The sequence below is a fragment of the Somniosus microcephalus genome, chromosome 19 (genome assembly GCF_052327205.1).
Source record: "Somniosus microcephalus isolate GS21.2 chromosome 19, FLI_Smic_1.0, whole genome shotgun sequence".
NCBI classification, from domain to species: Eukaryota; Metazoa; Chordata; class Chondrichthyes; order Squaliformes; family Somniosidae; genus Somniosus; species Somniosus microcephalus.
In genome coordinates, this window is record NC_141005.1 from 59,123,604 (window position 1) to 59,144,352 (window position 20,749).

Sequence of the window (20,749 nt, forward strand, 5' to 3'; positions counted from 1 at the left end):
AGACCAGGGATGATAGATGAGCAGGACATTCACGGGATGTGGGCGTCGCTGGCAATGCCAGCATTTATTGCCCATCCCTAATTGCCCTTTGATACAACTGGCTTGCTAGGCCATTTCAGCGGGCAGTTAAGAGTCAACCACACTGCTGTGGGTCTGGAGTCACATATAGGCCAGACCAGGTAAGGACGGCAGATTTCCTTCCCTAAAGGACATTAGTGAACCAGATGGGTTTTTACGACAATCATCACCATTACTGATGCTAACTTTTTATTCCAGCTTTATTTAATTAACTGGCTATAAATTTCCCAGCTGCCATGGTGGGATTTGAACTCACGTCTCTGGATCATTAGTCCAGGCCTCCCTAGTTTTGCCTCAATCTTGCAAACAAAGACAGATCCAAACTCTTCAATGACACCCAGATATATTCAAATCCCCCACCCCCCACTGCAGAACAAACCTTCCTCGCAAACAGTGGGCAACCATCAACCGCCTCAGAACTGGTCATGGTAGATGCTGCCACCTTCTCCATACATGGAAGATTAAAGCATCCCCATCATGAGCTCCTAATCAGACCATGGAGCACATCAGTGAGCACTGCCCTCAGAGGAAATACACAGGCAGCCTACAAGATATCCACGCTGTTATACCGGAAGCTTTGGCCTGGGTTTCTGACTTAGATATTGCTATTTAATTTGTTTTTGCTACTACCATACGAAAGAAAAAGGGACCCCCCCCACCCACACCCCCACCAGAATAATTGAAAGTATTCATGCAGTTGTAATGATTAAGGAAACTGAAGAAACATTTTAATTTTGAAGCCAGATTCTTTTGTAAAAATGCAAACTTCAGATACGATCAGTCACACAAAGGGAGCTGGGCTTGTTCATCCCTAACTGCCGCCTGACATTAGGACCCTTCATGTCTGCCTAATAAAACAGCAAAAATCCCATGTGAACAGCAGGAAGGAGTGAGTCAGAGCAGCAGCCTCAGCGATACCTCGCTGTGTTGCAGTTCTTGTCCGATTTAATTTTGTCAAACTAATATTTGGCCCGTGGAGAGGGTCAAACAACAGACTTTAAGAAATGACTACGCATGACAGCTCCACCTAAGCCTGCTGGTTGCTCACCCATCGCTCTGGGTAGTCGGTGTCCAGAGCACAGCTGTCAGAACCTATGCCTCCGATTTTAACTCTGGGGAGTTTTAACTTTTGGGCCTTATTTAAATCCGGCCGACGTGGATATGTTTAAAAGGAACCCTGCCGGCTTTGGAGCAAACGTCTCAATTGAGCAGGTTAAAATCAGGAATGGCCAGTTCCCGGGGGGCTAAGTAACCCAGGCGATTCCATCTGCCCGCCTGCTCTGATCCGCCAGGTGGGTAGGGTTTAGAATCGACCACAATATCTCTGTGGGGGAGGAAAGCAGCAGCACAGGGGCTAAGGTCAGGAGAAGAAGGATTATCGGATCTCAGTCTTTTACTAGCTATTTCACACATCTCCAGTACTGTGGGCTTTAGTGTGTGCGTGTGAGGGAGGGAAATGTTCTCTAGCAGGGTGGGAGGCAGCATCTCATTGGTGATGCATCTCTGTCTGGCCATATCCAAGCTCCTTACTGTAGGTAAAATTACATTAACAGATTCTCACCACCCCAAAAAACAACAGGAATTATATAAAATTCCCATCAGTAATCAGAACCCTCCTCCCAGTACAACGTCACAATCCTCCCAATAGAAGCTCCAGGCCCCGATATTAATGGGGAGGCTGAAAATGGCAGGGCCTCATTAACATCTTGCGGCTCTACCTCCCGCCCAGCCGCTGGCCAAATGGACAGCCTGGCGGGCGGGCAGGAAGGAGCACCAGCGGCAGGAGGCTGCAGCCGGGGACCCTTGAGGACGGTCCCCAGCAATCGGGAAGGGGAGGAAGATGGGCAATCGGGGGTGGGGGAGGGGTGGCCGAAAAGCTTCCTTGAGGGGTGTTGGGGGTGGGGGAGCACTCCTGCTCCTCCTGGCCCAGAGAGTGCTGAAACAGCCACTTATCTTGTGGATCGGACAGCTCCCACCTCCCTTTCACTGCCGAGTTTCTCGATCCCTGGGAAATCCATGCAGCACAAGTTCATTTCAAATCGGGCTCCCAATTGCACTGTGGGAGCCCCATTTAAATATGTTAGTTAAGTATCCCGCCTCTCCACAGTGGGACACTCAAATGTCCCGATATCCACCCCTGTAAAAATGACAGCAGCCTTGTGCGCGGCGGGTTGGGGGTCACGTTCCATGCATTTCACTTTTTAAACCCCAAACCTTCTACTGACCATCATGGGGGTGGGGGGGCCGAGGTTAATATCAAGCCCCAAGAATCAGAACCAGCTCCTGATAGAAAATCAGGTACCAATACCCATTCAAGGTCGAAAATTGGGAATCCAGGCTGTGACTGTCTCTGTGGCTAACAGAAATAGGAACATAGAAACAGGAGTAGGCCATTCAGCCCCTTGAGCCTGTTCCGCCATTCAATGAGATCATGGCTGATCTGCGACCTAACTCCATATACCCACCTTTGACCCATAGCCCTTAATACCTTTATTTAACAAAAAGCTATCAATCTCAGATTTAAAATTAACAATTGATCTAGCATCAATTGCCATTTGTGGAAGAGAGTCCGAACTTCCATCACCCTTTGTGTGTAGAAGCGTTTCCTAATTTCACTCCTGAAAGGTCTGGCTCTAATTTTTAGACTATGCCCCCTAGTCCGAGAATCCCCGACCAGTGGCCATTTTCAGCTGTTTTCACCAGTCTCCTACCAAAGTTATGGCAGGAGATTGGGAAAACTCCTTCAGGGTTTCCAAGCAATGTTAGACTTGGAGGTGTTGGTTGAGGGAGGACTTTGGCCAGGACAATTGGGGAACACCCCAGCTCTTCTCCGATTGCAGCCGTGGCATCTTTTGTACGTCCACTTGAACAGGGAGATGGTGGGGGGGGGGGGGGGAGCGGGGGGGTTCAGTTCATTTCACCTGAAGTGCAAACCTAGACTTTGTGCTCAGGGCCATGATAGGGCCTGAACCCATGACCTTCTGACTCAGAGCCAAGAGGGCTACCGACTAGGCCAAGTTGGGGAGTTGGGGGGTGGATGTGGAGTTGTTTGGCATCAATAGAGACCCAGACCTTTCCTGCTACTGGAGATTCCTTTGCTGCTATGAAATCCAATGGGAAAATTGTCCCATTCATCCTGGACCTCAGGAGTTCAAAAAAACCTACAAGAATTTCTAGTTATTAAATTTCAAAGCTAGATCTTCCATCTTTCTCTTCGACTTAAACAGAATCTTCAAACTGCTGGTAGGGAAACGGAAGCTTAACATTCTTATAGATAAATATGGAAAGAGGCAGATGAATCATAACTTAATCATTTCAATTTAAACCGCAGTGAGATTCAATTTAATAAATCTCATGTAAAACTATAGCAGAATCCACCTCATTTTAACCTGCGAGGAGGGCCTGCAGCCCGTCCCTTTAATCTGCATAATGTTTCACTTGGAGAATTCAGGGAGCGGGCCTGGCGATATATGAAAGAACAGATGCCATTAGAGGATTTCTCTTTTTAAAAGGCTTCCTGATTTTACTAACAGGGCAGATTCCAGCCAGAGTCTGACAAGTGTCGATAATTGGCTGACTCTGTCAGACTTCATGCAGAGGTCAGGCGAACAGGAGCCCGAGGGAGCCGTCAGCCTGCAGCTGCGAGGGGGGGGGGGGAATACAAACGACGTATCCAAAGAGATGGCTGATGCCAAGCAGATTAAAGAGGCGGCATACTGTTACTGGATTTGAACCAAGTGGGGAGAAATGGGTTCTTCTTTAAACTGAATCTCAAACAGCAGGCAATCAGGAGCTTGCAGTGTCCTTAACTGTAGCATATCTTGTCATTGTTCGGTCTAATCACTGGGAATCACATCAATATAAAAATATTCGCAGTGATTAGATTTAAACCCCGATGCGGCAACAGGCTGAAGCCTCTTCCAATAATCTACAAATTTTTGGGGGGCCTCAGAGGGAAGTTATTTTTCCATTGCTCCCTCTCTCCCCCCTCCACCAACCCCACCCCACCACCCACTCAATTTTGTCTGGTTCTCTCCTGAAGACGCGGACTTGAGCTGGGGGTCCAATTCCACGGGCAGTGACCGCTCTCCAGCGCACTTTCTGGCAGTGATCACTGGACAGCAATCAGGACTGGGAATTGTGGCTGATTTGTCCTTCTTGAACCAGTTTTAGCTTCCAAACTGGTGTCCAGGCGAAGTTCAAACGCGGGGTTGTCTCACTCTGTACGGCTCAATGCTAAACCAGACAGTGCATTAACCCTGAGGCAGAGGGGCTCTGGTTATTGTTTCCGCATCATTGAAGTTCTGCGGGCAAGACACACGACCTCCCAATTACCGGAGTGGTTTATTTTTGTTCCAATTCCTTCTCAGGAGTAATTATCCCTAAATAGCTTTACTCTGCACAGATTTTCATCCCCAGATTCATTTTAGCTCGCCCGTCATAGAATCATAGAATGGTTACAGCACGGAAGGAGGCCATTCGGCCCGTCGAGTCCATGCCGGCTCTCTGCAAGAGCACTTCAGCCAGTCCCACTCCCCCGCCCTTCCCCCATAGCCCTGCAAACTTATTTCCCTCAGGTACTTATCCAATTCCCTTTTGAAAACCACGATTGAATCTGCCTCCACCACCCTTTCAGGCAGTGCATTCCAGATCATAACCACTCGCTGCATAAAAAGGTTTTTCCTCATGTCGCCTTTGGTTCTTCTGCCAATCACCTTAAATCTGTGTCCTCTGGTTCACGACCCTTCTGCCAATGGAAACAGTTTCTCTCTATCTACTCTGTCTAGACCCCTCATGATTTTGGACCTCTATTAAATCTCCTCTCAACCTTCTCTGCTCTAAGGAGAGCAACCCCAGCTTCTATAGTCTATCCATGTAACTGAAGTTCCTCATCCCTGGAATCATTCTCGTAAATCGTTTCTGCACCCTCTCGAAGGCCTTCGCATCCTTCCTAAAGTGCGGTGCCCAGAATTGGACACAATACTCCAGTTGAGGCCGAACCAGTGTTTTATAAAGGTTCATCATAACTTCCTTGCTTTTGTACACTATGGGGTCGATTTTCATTGACCCGCGGAGTCAGGATTGGAGGCGTGCGGGGGGTTAAAGTCCCGAATTCGGGGGTCCCGACACCATTCCACCCCCAACCCGCCTCCATGTAAATTTCAAAGGAGGCGGGTACCCGCCCCGCACTGGGACCCGCCTACCCGAGGCGGGAAGGGATTAGTGCCAATTAACTGCCTGTTAACAGGTAGTTAACAGGCAGTTTTTAACCTAATCCCTATTTTAAAGCTTGAAGTGTGGGATTCCCGATGGCTCCAAACCACGCCAAGTTAGAGGAGTCGGGCCGTCGGGTTGAAGGACGTGGAGGGGTCGAGATGTCAGTGTTCAGGTGAGTGATGGGTGCATGAGTGCAAAGGTGAGTGTGTTTGGTGTGTCTAAAGTGTGTAAAGAAGTTTAAATTACCTGTACTTACATTTTTAGCCTTCCTTCCTCTAGGTTTCGGGAGTCCATCATCTAACCGGCAGAGAAAGCAGAGTGGCTGTGAACTGTCAAAAGTGACAGCCTGCAGCTTTCTGTGCCGGTGAGATTTCTAATTGAGTTTGTGTAGAAGGACTCAGGTTAGAAGTAAGACTGTCAGTGTTTGACAGCTTCAAACAGCTGTGAAACACTGATATTTCATCTGTCAAAACATCTTGACAGATGAAATTTCAGTCTGTGACGTCACCTGTTGCCGGGTGGCCCTTAATTGGCCTGCTGAGCCCACTGGGCGGGCTCAACAAGGTCAATCAAGTTAAAATCGCGTGGATTGGCCGCATCTCGATGGAGGCGGGACTACAACCCTGAAAGTTGTAGTCCCGCCTCCTTCCTGACTTCTAAATGAAAATCACCCCCTATGCCTCTATTTATGAAGCCCAGTATCCCGTATGCTTTTTTAACCGCTTTCTCAACCAGCCCTGCCACCTTCAACGATTTGTGCACATATACCCCCAGGTCTCTCTGTTCATGCGCCTCCTTTAGGATTGTACCCTTTAGTTTACATTGCCTCTCCTCGTTCTTCCTACCAAAATGTATCACTTTGCACTTTTCTGCTTAAAATTTAATCTGCCATGTGTCCGTCCATTCCACCAGCCTGTCTATGTCCTCTTGAAGTCTATCACTATCCTCCTCACTGTTCACTATACTTCCAAGTTTTGTGTCATCTGCAAATTTTGAAATTGTACCCTGTACTCCCAAGTCTAAGTCATTAATATATATCAAGAAAAGCAGTGGTCCTAGTACCGACCCCTGGGGAACACCACTGTATACCTTCCTCCAGTCTGAAAAACAACCGTTCACCACTACTCTCTGTTTCCTGTCACTTAGCCAATTTCGGATCCATGCTGCCACTGTCCCTTTTATTCCATGGGCTTCAACTTTGCTGGCAAGCCTATTATGTGGTGCTTTATCAAATGCCTTTTGCAAATCCATATACACCACATCAACCGCATTGCTCTCATCAACCTTCCCTGTTACATCATCAAAAAACTCAATTAAGTTGGTTAAACATGATTTGCCTTTAACAAATCCATGCTGGCTTTCCTTAATTAATCCATACTTGTCCAAGTGACTGTTAACTTTGTCCCTGATTATTGTTTCTAAAAGCTTCCCCACTACCGAGGTTAAACTGACTGGCCTGTAGTTGCTGGGTTTGTCCTTACACCCTTTTTTTGAACAAGGGTATAACATTTGCAGTTCTCCAGTCCTCTGGCAAAACCCCTGTATCTAAGGAGGATTGGAAGATTATGGCCAGTACCTCCACGATTTCCTCCTTAACCTCCCTCAGCCTCCTAGGATGCATCCCATCCGGTCCTGGTGATTAGTGTGAGCAAGCACTGAGTGCGAGTCAGCAGAGAGTGCTGTGAGTTTGGGTAAGTGTGAGAGTTCTTTAATTGTTATTTCTCTTTAAATCATTCTTGATAAGATTACTTAAGCAGTTTAAGTAAAGGGGAAAAGTTAAATATTTGGGATTCTGTTGGTTTAAGAAGAGTAAAACAAGGTTACACTGCAGTAGGAGTAAATTGGCACAGCAGGCAGTGGAAACCAGTTTTCTAACCAATCAGCAGGGGTGCCTCATTTGGCAGTAAACAAACAAACAGTATAAAAAGACCAGTCCTAGTGCAAGCAAGCACTGAGTGCGAGTCAGCAGAGAGTGCTGTGAGTTTGGGTAAGTGTGAGTTAGGGTAAGTGGGGTGTTAGGTGCTCTTTTCAAACTTTAACTCTGTGGGTTGTAGTTAATAAGGCCTTTCTGGTGCAGAGCGACTGTTGGTAAACCATTTAACTGGTGTAATTAGAGGGATTGATTTAATTTAAATCCAATTAATTAAAGGGGATACTAGCATCTAAAATCGGCAGAGGGTGTCCATAACTAACAATAAAAAATGTAATTAATTACATAGGATGGAGCAGGTGATGTGTTACTGTTGCAAGATGTGGGAGCCAATGGACCCCATTGAGGCTCACGGTGATTACGTCTGTGACAAGTGTCTGCTGCTACAGGAACTCCAGCTCCGTGTTGATGAGCTGGAGTCTGAGCTTCAGACACTGCGACACATCAGGGAGGGGGAGATGTACCTGGGCTCTATGTTTCAGGAGGTGGTCACACCTATGAAGTTAATTAATTCAGATGTAGCCCATGGTCAGGGACAGGACGGCGTGACTATGAGTGAGGTAGGTACAGGGATCCAGGAGGTAGTGTTGGAGGAGCCGCAGCCCTTGCTCTTGTCCAACAGGTTTGAGGTTCTTAGTCCCTGTGGGGACAGGAGCAGGGACTGCAGGGAGGATGAGCAACCTGGCCACAGCACCGTGGAACGGGGGGCCATTCAAGAGGGGGGAGTAAATAGAAATGTTGTAGTGGTAGGGGATAGTATTATTAGGGGGATAGATAGAGTTCTCTGCAGCCGAGAGCGAGAGTCCCGAAGGCTGTGTTGCCTACCCGGTGCCAGGGTTAAGGACATCTCCTCTGGGCTGGAAAGAAACTTGCAGTGGGAGGGGGTGGATCCAGTTGTCGTGGTCCATGTTGGTACAAGCGACGTAGATAGGACTAGGAAGCCGGTTCTGTTAAAGGAGTATGAGCAGCTAGGGGTCAAATTAAAAAACAGAACCTCAAGGGTAATATACCTGAGCCACGAGTGAATTTGGCTAGGACAAATAAAATTAGAGAGTTAAATGTGTGGCTCAAAGACTGGTGTGGGAGAAATGGGTTTTGCTTCCTGGGACACTGGCACCAGTACTGGGGCAGGAGGGAGCTGTTCCGTTGGGACGGGCTTCACTTGGCCAGTGCTGGGACTAGAGTCCTGGCGGATCATATAACTAGGGCTGTAGAGAGGGCTTTAAACTAATTAGTGGGGGGGGGGTTCCTAGAGAGCAAATAATAAAAATGACAACAGAGAAGGTCATAGACTTAGGTAGCAGTGGGGAAATTAAAAACCAGAGCGTGTCAGGAAGGGGCAGAAGGTATGGAGTAAAAGGTAAAGTAATAAAAAAGGGCAAAAGCAGGAACTAAGTGTCACAAAACATATTTGAAAGTTCTCTATCTGAATGCACGTAGCATTCGTAACAAAATAGACGAGTTAATGGCACAAATAACTACATACGGGTATGATCTTGTGGCCATTACAGAAACATGGCTGTAGGGTGACAATGCCTGGAAATTAAACATACCAGGTTATTTAACGATCAGGAAGGACAGGCAGGAAGGAAGGGGAGGCGGGGTGGCTATGTTAATAAAGGAAGGAATCACTGTAATACAGAGAAATGATATTGGGTCAAAAGATCAGGATAATTAAACAGTTTGGGTGGAGATAGGGAATAATAAGGGGAAAAAAACACTAGTGGGCGTAGTCTATAGGCCTCCGAACAGTTGCAACTCTGTTGGACGGAGTATCAATCAGGAAATAGTTGAGGCTTGTAATAAGGGAACATGTATAATTATGGGGGATTTTAACTATCATATTAATTGGCCAAATCAAATTGGGCAGGGCTGCCTTGAGGATGAGTTCATTGAGTGTATTAGGGATGGGTTTCTTGAGCAGTAGGTAACTGAACCGACCAGGGGGCAAGCAACCTTAGATCTGGTCCTGTGTAACGAGACAGGATTAATTAAAAATGTCCTAGTAAAGGATCCCCTTGGAATGAGTGACCATAACATGGTTGAATTCCATATTCAATTAGAGGGTGAGAAGGTTGGATCTCAAACAAGCGTGCTAAGCTTGAATAAAGGAGACTATGAAGGTATGAGAGCGGAATTGAGTAGAGTGGATTGGGAAAATAGATTAAAGGGTAAGACGATACATGATCAGTGGTGTACATTTAAGGAGTTATTTTACAACTTCCAAAAAATATATATTCCACTGAGAAGAAAAGGTGTAAAAGAAAAGACAGCCATCCGTGGCTAAGTAAAGAAATTAAGGATAGTATTCGACTAAAAACAAGGGCATATAAGGTAGCCAAATCTAGTGGGAGGATAGAGGATTGGGAAAACTTTAAAAGACAGCAAAAAATAACAAAAAGATTGATTAAGAAAGGGAAGATAGATTATGAAAGTAAATTAGCAAAAAATATAAAAACAGATAGTAAGAGTTTTTATAGTTATATAAAAAGAAAAAGGGTGGCTAAAGTAAATGTTGGTCCCTTAGAGGATGAGACCGGGAAATTAATGGTGGGAAATATGGAGATGGCAAAAACACTGAATGAATATTTTGTGTCAGTCTTTACAGTAGAGGACACTAAGAATATCCCAACACTGGACAAACAGGGGGCTATAGGGGGGGGAGGAGCTAAACACGATCAAAATCACGAAGGAAGTGGTACTCGGTAAAATAATGGGACTCAAGGCAGATAAATCACCTGGACCTGATGGCTTACATCCTAGGGTCTTGAGGGAAGTGGCGGTAGGGATTGTGGATGCATTAGTAATAATTTTCCAAAACTCCCTGGACTCAGCAAAGGTCCCTGCAGACTGGAAAACTGCTAATGTAACACCCTTATTTAAAAAGGGCAGTAGACAGAAGGCTGGAAACTATAGACCGGTTAGCCTAACATCTGTGGTAGGTAAAATTTTGGAGTCCATTATTAAGGAGACAGTAACAGGACATTTGGATAATCATAATTTAATAGGACAAAGTCAGCATGGTTTTATGAAGGGGAAGTCATGTTTGACAAATTTGCTGGAGTTCTTTGAGGAAGTAACATATAGGGTGAATAAAGGGGAACCAGTGGACGTAGTGTATTTAGACTTCCAAAATGCATTTGACAAGGTGCCACACAAAAGATTATTGCTTAAGATAAAAAATCACGGGATTGGGGGTAATATTCTGGCATGGATAGAGGATTGGCTATCTAACAGAAAGCAGAGAGTTGGGATAAATGGTTCATTCTCAGACTGGCAATCAGTAACTAGTGGTGTTCCGCAGGGGTCAGTGCTGGGTCCCCAACTCTTTACAATCTATATTAACGATTTGGAGGGGGGGACCGAGTGTAACATATCAAAGTTTGCAGATGATACTAAGATGGGAGGGAAAGTAGTGAGTGAGGAGGACATAAAAAACCTGCAAGGGGACAGAGACAGGCTAAGTAAGTGGGCAGAGATTGGGCAGATGGAATACAATACTGGAAAGTGTGAGGTTATGCACTTTGGCAGGAAAAATCGTAGAGCAAGTTATTATCTTAATGGCAAGAAACTGGAAAGTACTGAAGTACAAAGGGATCTGGGGGTCCTGGTGCACGAAACTCAAAAGGTTAGTATGCAGGTGCAGCAAGTGATTAAGAAGGCCAATGGAATGTTGGCTTTCATTGCTAGGGGGATAGAATATAAAAATAGGGAGGTATTGCTTCAGTTGTACAAGGTATTGGTGAAACCGCACCTGGAATACTGCATACAGTTTTGGTATCCATACTTAAGAAAAGACATACTTGCTCTCGAGTCAGTACAAAGAAGGTTCACTCGGTTAATCCCGGGGATGAGGGGATGGACATATGAGGAGAGGTTAAGTAGATTGGGACTCTACTCATTGGAGTTCAGAAGAATGAGAGGCGATCTTATTGAAACATATAAGATTGTGAAGGGGTTGGATCGGGTGGATGCGGGGAGGATGTTTCCGATGATGGGTGAAACTAGAACTAGGGGGCATAGTCTTAGAATAAGGGGCTGCTCTTTCAAAACTGAGATGAGGAGGAACTACTTCACTCAGAGGGTGGTAGGTCCATGGAATATGCTGCCCCAAAAAGCTGTAGAAGCTACATCATTACATAAATTTAAAACAGAAATAGACAGTTTCCTAGAAGTAAAGGGAATTAAGGGTTACGGGGAGCGGGCAGGAATTTGGACATGAGTTTAGGTTCGGATCGGACATGGCCCTGTGGTTAGCGGAGCGGGCCCAGGGGCCGTGTAGCCTGATCCTGCTCCTATTTCGTGTGTCTAATTCTGTTAGATTCAGGAGATGGTTCTGTGATAGTGGATTGGCGGTTAGGATCAGATCAGCCATGATCTTATTGAATGGCGGAGCAGGCTCGAGGGGCCGATTGGCCTACTCCTGCTCCTATTTCTTATGTTCTTATGTCTTATGTTCTTATGACTTATCTACTTTAAGTACAGACAGCCTTTCTAGTACCTCCTTTTTATCAATTTTCATCTCATCCAGTATCTCTACTACCTCCTCTTTCAATATGACTTTGGCAGCATTTTCTTCCTTTGTGAAGACAGATGCAAAGTACTCATTTAGTACCTCAGCCATGCCCCGCTGCCTCCATGCGTAGGTCTCCATTTTGGTCCCTAATCAGCCCCACCCCTCCTCATACTACCTGTTTATTATTCATATGCCTACAGAAGACTTTTGAATTCCCTTTTATGTTAGCGATTGTCAGGGCCTTTCCAATTTCGTGCTGCGTTGTGGCCCACAGGTAAGTCCGGGAATGAATGGAAGGTGATTGGGAGGTGCGGGGGAGTCGGGGTGGGGGGGGGGGCGGGGAGGGGGGCTCAACAGCCGCCCGCAGTTGTTTTGTGGAGCCAGGAGAAGTGCTCCTGGTCCTTCCGACTGCACAAAACGCGACATTTTGAAGGTGTTGGGGCCTTTTTTTGAGCTATCTCATATTTTGAAGATGCTCAAGACCCGGGAACAACATTCAGAGCCTGCCCAGCACAAGCTCCGGCTATAGCAAAGGAATTCAGACCGGATCGGAAAAAGGAACAGGAGCTTAATTTCAATATTGAAAGAACAGTTAGCTTTGGAATAGCTTAGCTTGAAAGTGGGCCTGTGCCTAGGGAGTCAGTATGACTATATCTTTATTATTATTCATAAGCAAAGTACAGTAGCATAGAGAATTGATTAATCTCACTGTGGAAACTGTATTCAGTTTATTCATATATTTTATATTAAAGTAACTCGTTTGCTGGTTTGAAGCTGTGTCTGTCTCAATAACGTGCTTTTCAGTCTAACTTCCACAAAGAGAGAAGAACGCATGTGGTGGCCCATGGGATAGCCAGTTTATGGGGTCAAGTCCGATGTTAAGACCCTCGGGTCATGCTGTCGTTTAAGTAGATATTGGGCAGTAAATGGTGTCCTGGCCAATATTTATCCCTCAACCAACATCAATTAAAAAAACCTGATTATCTGGTCATTATCACATTGCTGTTTGTGGGAGCTTGCTGTGCGCAAATTGGCTGCTGCGTTTCCCACATTGCATCAGTTACTACATTTCAAAAGTAAAGCGCTTTGGGACATCCTGAAGTCACGAAGGGCACTATATAAATGCAAGTCTTTCTTTCTTTCTTGACCAGAAAACAATGAGGGGACAAACTCATTCACGGTTCCTACTTGTGACTGCTCACCAGTGGTCCAGCTTTACCACATATTCACTGTTAGAATATTTTAAAGTGGTTTAAATGGTCAAGTATCCCAGCCTGCTTTCCCTCTGTATTTTAGCCAGAGTGAATCTTGCTCCGGCGTGTGAACTAAAGAAGCTAAGAGACGGAAAATGCTGAAGTCTCCAAAACTATAACTCCCAGGTCAAGAGGTGGCCCTTACCTAGATAAGAAAGTTGGTTGCTGGGAGCCCCACATACCCAACATGAGAAACTGCTCTCGTTGGTAATATTTGAACACACCATCCAAGGCCGTAAATGAACGAGTACTTTGATAACATAGTCTTACGCATTCCTGAGAGGTACAGTCCGTTTCTCCAGCCAAGATAAGAGATGGAGACACAACCCATCCAAAGTCAGCTAAGGCAGAACTAGCACGGTGGGATAATTTATGACTAAGGCAGCCGAATAGTATAAAGATAGAGCATTCCCCTTCGAAAGTTAGAATTCTCGGGATGGTCGGAAGTCCACAGCCGAGCAGGTAGCCTAGAAAGTCGGGTCTGATCAACCTGGGGTCTAGGAACCAGCTTGTCATTTTCTTGCTTGTCATTTAATATAATCGGAAGACGGTTGTATTATAACACTGTTGAGTCAATACCCATTAACATTTGTTGTTGAATAAGCCACTTGGGCCTGAGTCACGCAGAAGTTATTGGTGATGGACTAACAACTCTTTGTTGCAACAGTAACCACGGTTTAAATCCACTTTCACTCATCCTACCTGAAAGGCTCCCGGTTCAGTGACGTGTACATAGTGGAAAGTCCTACCTGGTACTTGGTAACAAGTGAGGAATCTGACCATAGCTGGTACCAGGAATGAGCAGATTGCTCCATTCTTACCAAGTAGGACGGAATGTCTCAGAACCATCATTAGGATACTGTTAACCAACAGACTAGCATGAGCGATGAGTGGCTGAACCCTTACACTTCAGGTGTTTTCCATCTCACTACCCCCAACTCACACATAAACTATAAGAAAATTATATATATGTTTTGATTTCCCCTTCTCCCCCCATTTTTCTACCTTCCTCTCTATGACCATTGCAGGAATGCTGCTCCACAGGCTCTGCCTGCCCTATAATGTCTCCCTCAGATAACGATTCTTCATCTGTGACTTTGGACAGTGAGTGTCAGCAGGCTATTCTCCCACAGTAGGATTCAGAGCTGAACCCATTCTTGTCCTCATCCAGTATTCACACACACGTACTTTCCAAGACAAGGCAGCGGCGAGGGAGTGGCAGCACCACCCCTCGTCAATTGTTTCTCTCTCTCCCTCAGGAAGGATATATTGGCCTTGGAGGGGGTTACGGCGCTGATTCGCCAGAATTATATTGGGGCTAACAGGGTTAAATTATGAGGTCAGGTTGCATAGGCTAGGCTTGTATTCCCTTGCGTATCGAAGATTAAGGGGTGATCTAATTGAGGTGTTGAAGATTATTAAAAGGAGTTGATAGGGTAAAAAGAGCGAAACTATGGCCTAAAAATTCGGTTGCTTTGCACCTCCCGTTAGCATCCTAAGAGGGGCGCAAAGCAACTAGTGCCTGGGCGCGGCACCGCCAACACCTCCCGCGAAATTCAGCGGGAGGTTAGCGGCAGCGGTAACCATCAGCGCCCCGCTCGCGCCCTGGCCGCAATCTTCGGTAGCGCCCCCTGACTTACCGCCGAACACTATGTCTGATGGGGTCAGAGGGGCCTACCTGCGGCCAGGGCAGTGGATGTTAAAGGGGAGGTGCCGGGCGGCCATTTTTATTGTTGGCCGCCTGCCAGCACCTGCCCCCCATTGCCGTCCCCGGCCTCCTGTGCAGCCCCCCCACAGAGTGCCAGCTGTGCTCCGTGAGCCCAGCACTTCTCGAGTGCCGGGCTCTTTTGCTGGCACTCTGATCCCTGGTGGCCCAGCTGGGCCCCGGGTCACGCTGCGCTAGGCCCCTCCCCTTTAATAAGGGGAGGAAGGCCTGCAGTACCGCGGCGCAACATGTCGCAGCGCGCCGCAATATTCACTCGCAGCGCCCCAAGAGGGAGGTGGGGCATTTCCAGTAGCACCCAGCCTCCCTCTTGGGGTGCTACTGGTGAATTTCGGCTGCGGGGGTGCTAATTCTGCGAAATTAGTGCCCCAAAGGGGGCGCGACTCAATTTTCCCCCCATAATATTTCTTCTAGGAGAGACTAGAGCAAGGGGACATAACCTTAAAATTAGAGCCAGACCATTCAGGGGTGAATCCAGGAGGCACATCTTCACACAAAGGGTAGTGGAATTCTTGAACTCTCTCCCCCCAAAAAAGCTGTTCAGGCTGGGGGGTCAATTGAAAATTAAAAAACTGAGATTGGTAGCTTTTTGTTAGGCAAGGGTATTAAGGATTATGGAACCAAAGCAGGAGAATGGAGTTAAGATGCAGATCAGCCATGATCTAATTGAATGGTGGAACAGGCTCAAGGAGCTGAATGGCCTACTCCTGTTCCAATGTTCCCTCACCCAGGGTCATTGAAGCCAATTATAGCGTTCCCTACTTCCACCTTGGCTGTGAGTCGGACAGGATTGGGGCTGAATCTGGGACCATCCTGGTCAGTAATCGCTCAGTTTCACAGCACGGTATTGCCTTTACCATCTGAGCCTGTGGGAAAGCTACAAGATTAGAAGTAATACAGCAGTAGATATACTAGAACATCTTACCCATGATGTCATATGGGACATCAATCAATAGGTCACCAAGTCCAACCGCAAATGGCTCCGCCCACCAAGGTAATCCAAGACAGCTGACAGCGGCATAAGCCTGGTAGATAACGATGGGATACAGGAAGACGATGTGGAGCGGCAGACGTTTACCTGCAATTGAAATAAAGCAGCTCAGTTCACTGATATCTCTATAATAGAATCAGTGGTCCTGAATGACCAGCAGGTCCTGCGGGAGATTGGTCGAAGCACCAGAGAAACTGCGTCAATTGCTGAAAACCACTGTTTACGCCGTTTCTTCAGGGGCTCCTCCAACCTCTCACCAAAGTCCGAGCGAGAGATCAGGCCGATTCCCGTGGACATTCGGCCGGTTCGTCTGGCACGCTCCAGTGTCCGTCACACTCTGGAGGTGAAACCGTGCAAGTGATTTTAACCACAGAACAGGAGAAGGCCGTGTGTCGGCTGTTTGATCCAAAACCAATCCCGCTGCTCCCTGTTTGTTGTGTCATGTTTTGTTGCTGTCCGGACTCGCTCTGGGACCGGCGTTTTCTAGCTCCGGGGTGTTTTATAAAATATTACGGCTCTCGGGCTCCAAATCGCACTGCGCACAGTAAACGTGGCACCTTGCAAGATTTGTCACGGGATGTGGCACCTTGCAAGATTTGTCACGGGATGTGGCACCTTGCGAGATTTGTCACGGGATGCGGCACCTTGCGAGATTTGTCACGGGATGCGGCGCCGAGCCTCTCCTCTTAACCATGACATCATAGAAATATCTAAAATAGGAGCTACAAATATTTCCATGCGGAAGTCTGACTCTATTGGAGTCGATTTCCAAGTTGCTGCCTGGCGACGTGGTTCAGCCGCCTGGTACAGAAACTGCCCAGTTTTCGTTTTCACTGAATTCAACAGAAATGAAGATCGGGCGGTTTCTATAATGGGTGGTCGGTCCGCATCACCAGTTTTACACCCAGGCAGGAAGTTGAAAATCTACCCCGATGTATTGTACAATTACAGTACAGACCAGTGAGCAGTGGTGGACACAAAACAAACCCTAGTGTCGCAGCTATCAGAGGTAGGTCACCATTACAAATTTCTTGCTCTGCACCAGATATTCTCTCAGGTTCCGCGTCATTGGTCTCTCGTGTCTGTTACTTTACCTTTACTTCCCAATAACAAATGATAGGACAGTGTGACGTGAGGTTTAACAATGGAAGCCCTCCATTATAGGAGCTGGTTACTGTAAACTCCATGTGCACGTCTCCAATCTTCTAAAAGGCGGATCTGATGAACCCTTTGATTAGACGCTACCAATGAAAAATCACGAAGCTGGTTTATCTTGCAGTTTACACGTGACTGAGCAGCCTAATGAATGCTGAATTTTAACTTATTCTATAATGCTTCCCATAACAAGCAAAACAGAAAAAGCATGCCACAGTAAAGGAAGAGGATAGCATGCTGGAAATCCCATGGGAACTAATACTGAATCGGGACAGGGGCTCAATAAAATTAACCTCAGTAAAATAACAGTAATGAAGAAAATAATGGCACTAAAGAGTGACAAGTCCCCAGGATTTAAAGGAAATCGTTGAGCACATTGCAGATGCCCTAACTATAATCTTTCAAGGTTCTCTCGATTCAGGAACCGTTCCTTTAGATTGGAAAATTGCACATGTCATTCCGCTATTTAAGAACGGCGAGAGAGGAAAACCAGGGAATTATAGTCCAGTTAGCCTACCATCTGTTGTCGGGAAATTACTAGAGTCTATAATTAAGGACTGAATATCTTGAAAATTTTCAGCCAGCATGGATTTGTGAAAGGTTGGTCATACCTGACAATGGCCCAGAAATTCGGCTCTCCCCGGATGAGTACGCACAGGGTACTCACCCGTAGGCCGAATGGAATTGCCGGTTTCCTGCATGCGCGGGATACCGGCACTTCCGATCCTCTGAACGAAGAGGTTCAGAGGTCGAACGCGCGCGCAGGGGAGGCTGCACGTGCGCTTTGAACGTAGGTTTTTTTTTTTTTTTTTTTTTTACAGGTTTTCCCGGGAGGGTAAGCCTGCAGGATTTACACATTTAAAAAGCAGGCGTAAGGCCTGCTTTTTGCAAGGTAAGTGGTCAATTAATTAAAATTAAAACATTTTTTCCACAGGTTTATTATTTTTAAATACTTTAAAGCAAGGTAAGTTATTTTTAGCCCCGTTATAATATAAAATTATTTTTTTCAAAAATTTAAATTATTGTTTAAAATAGTTATTTAATGTAATTTATAGTTTATTTAAAAAGTGTGATTTAAAAAAAAAAATTATTTGAAGGTTTACTGCTATTTTGGGCCCGTAGTATTTATAAGTTTTGACAGGTCTACCTGTCAATTTTATGAATGGGCTTTTCCCTCCTCCGATTGGCTGCCCATGGCGCACGTGATCCCAGGGGACGCATCGCACTAACTACGCCCCTGGGACACGCAAGCACAGCGCGCCGGCAGCTGGGCCAGGCCCCGGAGCGGAATTCCACGGGGCCCTACAGCTCAACTGCCGGTGCGCAAGGTAAGTGCAGGTCGGGGGCTTACACCCGCGGGAAGCCCCCGACCCAAATTTCTGGGCCATTAATATGTTTGAACTTTTTGAGAAGGTGACAGGGGAATGTCTGTGGATGTTATGTTTATGGACTTCCAGAAGACATTTGATAAAGTCCCTCAGAAGAGCTTATTAATTAAGGTTGAAGCCCATGGAATTGAAAGCAAATTATTGACCTGGTTAGGAAATTGGCTGAGCGGCAGGAGACAGAGAGTAGGCGTAATAGGCAGGTACTCTAATTAGCTGGATGTGACTAGTGGCGTCCCACAGGGATCTGTGTTGGGGCCTCAACTATTCACAGTATTTATTAATGACTTCGATGATGGCATAGAAAGCCACATATCCAAATTTGCCGATGACACAAAGATAGGCAGCATTGTAAGCAGTGAAGATGAAAGCATAAAATTACAAAGGGATATTGATAGATTAAGTGAATGGGCAAAACTGGCAAATGCATTTCAATGTAGGCAAATGTGAGGTCATCCACCTTGGACCTACAAAGGATAGAACAGGGTACTTTGTAAATGGTGAAAAGCTAAAAATAGTGGAGGTCCAAAGAGACTGGGGGGGGGGGTCCAGGTACATAGATCATTAAAATGTCATGGACAGGTACAGAAAATAATCAAAAAGGCTAATGGAATGCTGACCTTTATATCTAGAGGACTAGACTACAAGGGGGTAGAAGTTATGCTGCAGCTATACAAAGCCTTGGTTAGACCACACACGGAGTACTGTGAGCAGTTCTGGGCACCACACCTTAAGGATATATTGGCCTTGCAGCGTAGGTTTACCAGAATGATAACTTAACCCTCTGGAGTCCAGGTATGAGGAGAGATTACACAAATTAGGGTTGTATTCCCTAGAATTTAGAAGGTTAAGGGGTGATCTGATCGAAGTTTTCAGGATATTAGACGAACAGAGAGGGTAGATAGAGAGAAACTATTTCTGCTGGTTGGGGATTCTAGGACTAGGGGGCATAGTCTAAAAATTAGTGTCAGACATTTCAAGAGTTAAATTAGGAAACACTTTTACACAAAAGGTGGTAGAAGTTCGGAACTCTCTTCCGCAAATGGCAATTGATGCTAGATCAATTGTTAATTTCAAATCTTAGATTGATAGATGTTTGTTAACCAAATGTATTAAGGGATATGGGCAAAAGGTGGGTATATGGAGTTAGGTCGCAGATCAGCCATGATCTCATTGAATGGCGAAACAGGCTCGAGGGGCTGAATGGCCTACTCCTGTCCCTATGTTCCACAGTATCCCTGTTAATGGGCTCAATTACCTTTCTGGTCAGCCTTTTCCCTGAATCGGACTGGCTCTATCTTAAACATTGAAGGACCTGTTCCCTCTTACCAGCCTTGTACAGCTGACCTGGACCACGTATTTCTCTGTTCTTTTATTCCCTACCTGGACAGGAGTTTGGTGTCTGATACCTTCCCTGTCCAGGGATTGGACAGTAGGGCTTTTAATTAAAATTGCTACTGCCCTATTTTGGGGAATGTTCTCTCACATCTAACCCTTGCTGAGCTTAAATGAACATGGCCATCCTAACAATAATAGGTGGGGAGGATCACTGGGATATTAATAAAGTTCCTTTGTCTCGACAAATCTGAGCAGGTGCTTCGGTTGGATTGTAAATCACATTTGGTTGGATTGTAAATCACATTTGGTTGGATTGTAAATCACATCTCCCAGCCCTGCTGTTTGGACATTTAATCCCTTAAGAATGAAATTGAACGTCATATTTTAATATAAATCATACCAAGATCTTTCTGTGAAAAAACAGTTAGACATCTTGAAACGCAGCACTCATTCACACCTGTTTATAAAAGCTAGGGCTGGATTTTGCTAGGGCCGGGGAGGCGGGATTGGAGGCGTGTGGGGGATAAAAATCGCAAAACTGGCGTGCGGGCCCAAACCCGCCTCCATGCAATTTTCCTAAATTCGTGTCTGCTGGTCCCGACTCCGTCCCACCTCCAGGAGGCGGGATAGGCCTTTAAGGCCCTTAACAAGCCCTCAATTGGCTCTATAATCCCATTTTCCTAACCACTTGCAAGTTTACTCGTTTTCCCACGTGAAACACGCCTGGTGGGAAACACACATCTGAAACCTGGCGGGAGCACAACTGGCTTGCGGAGTAGCAGCTGCAGCTCAACCATTAAATGGCAGATTTGAACAGGCTTTAATTGCAGGTGGCATAACTTTGCTCTCTCAGGTCTGGGGGATCTTTCAGAAGGCATACCCACAGCTCTGGAAGTTTGCAGCCTGACAACCATCTCCAGTGTGACCTCCTGGGAAACCCCTCTCGCCACCTTCACTGAGCGTTTCAACTGAGGCATCTACCAGAAGCATGGGAGCCATTTTTGTCCTGCCCTTCTGGATATTACATGAGGCCGCCCAACAGCAGCAGCAACAACAGTTGCGCCAAGCTGCTGCTGCCCCACCTGAGGATGCACAGGCCAGAAGGGGCCAGCGCATGGAAGGCCGTCGGCGCTGGAGATACCCCCCAAACAGGGTCTACAGAC

General features: G+C 46.2%; 1 protein-coding gene across 1 annotated transcript in view; it reads right to left on the minus strand.

The window, feature by feature from the left end:
• The window catches only part of LOC147104493 (uncharacterized), a 389,586-nt gene that overhangs the window by 303,797 nt on the left and 65,040 nt on the right, over positions 1–20,749 (minus strand). Inside the window, exon 4 of the mRNA XM_085962145.1 lies at positions 15,643–15,795. Within this exon, the coding sequence (XP_085818271.1) occupies positions 15,643–15,795 (153 nt within the window). The remainder of the gene's footprint in view (positions 1–15,642; positions 15,796–20,749) is intronic.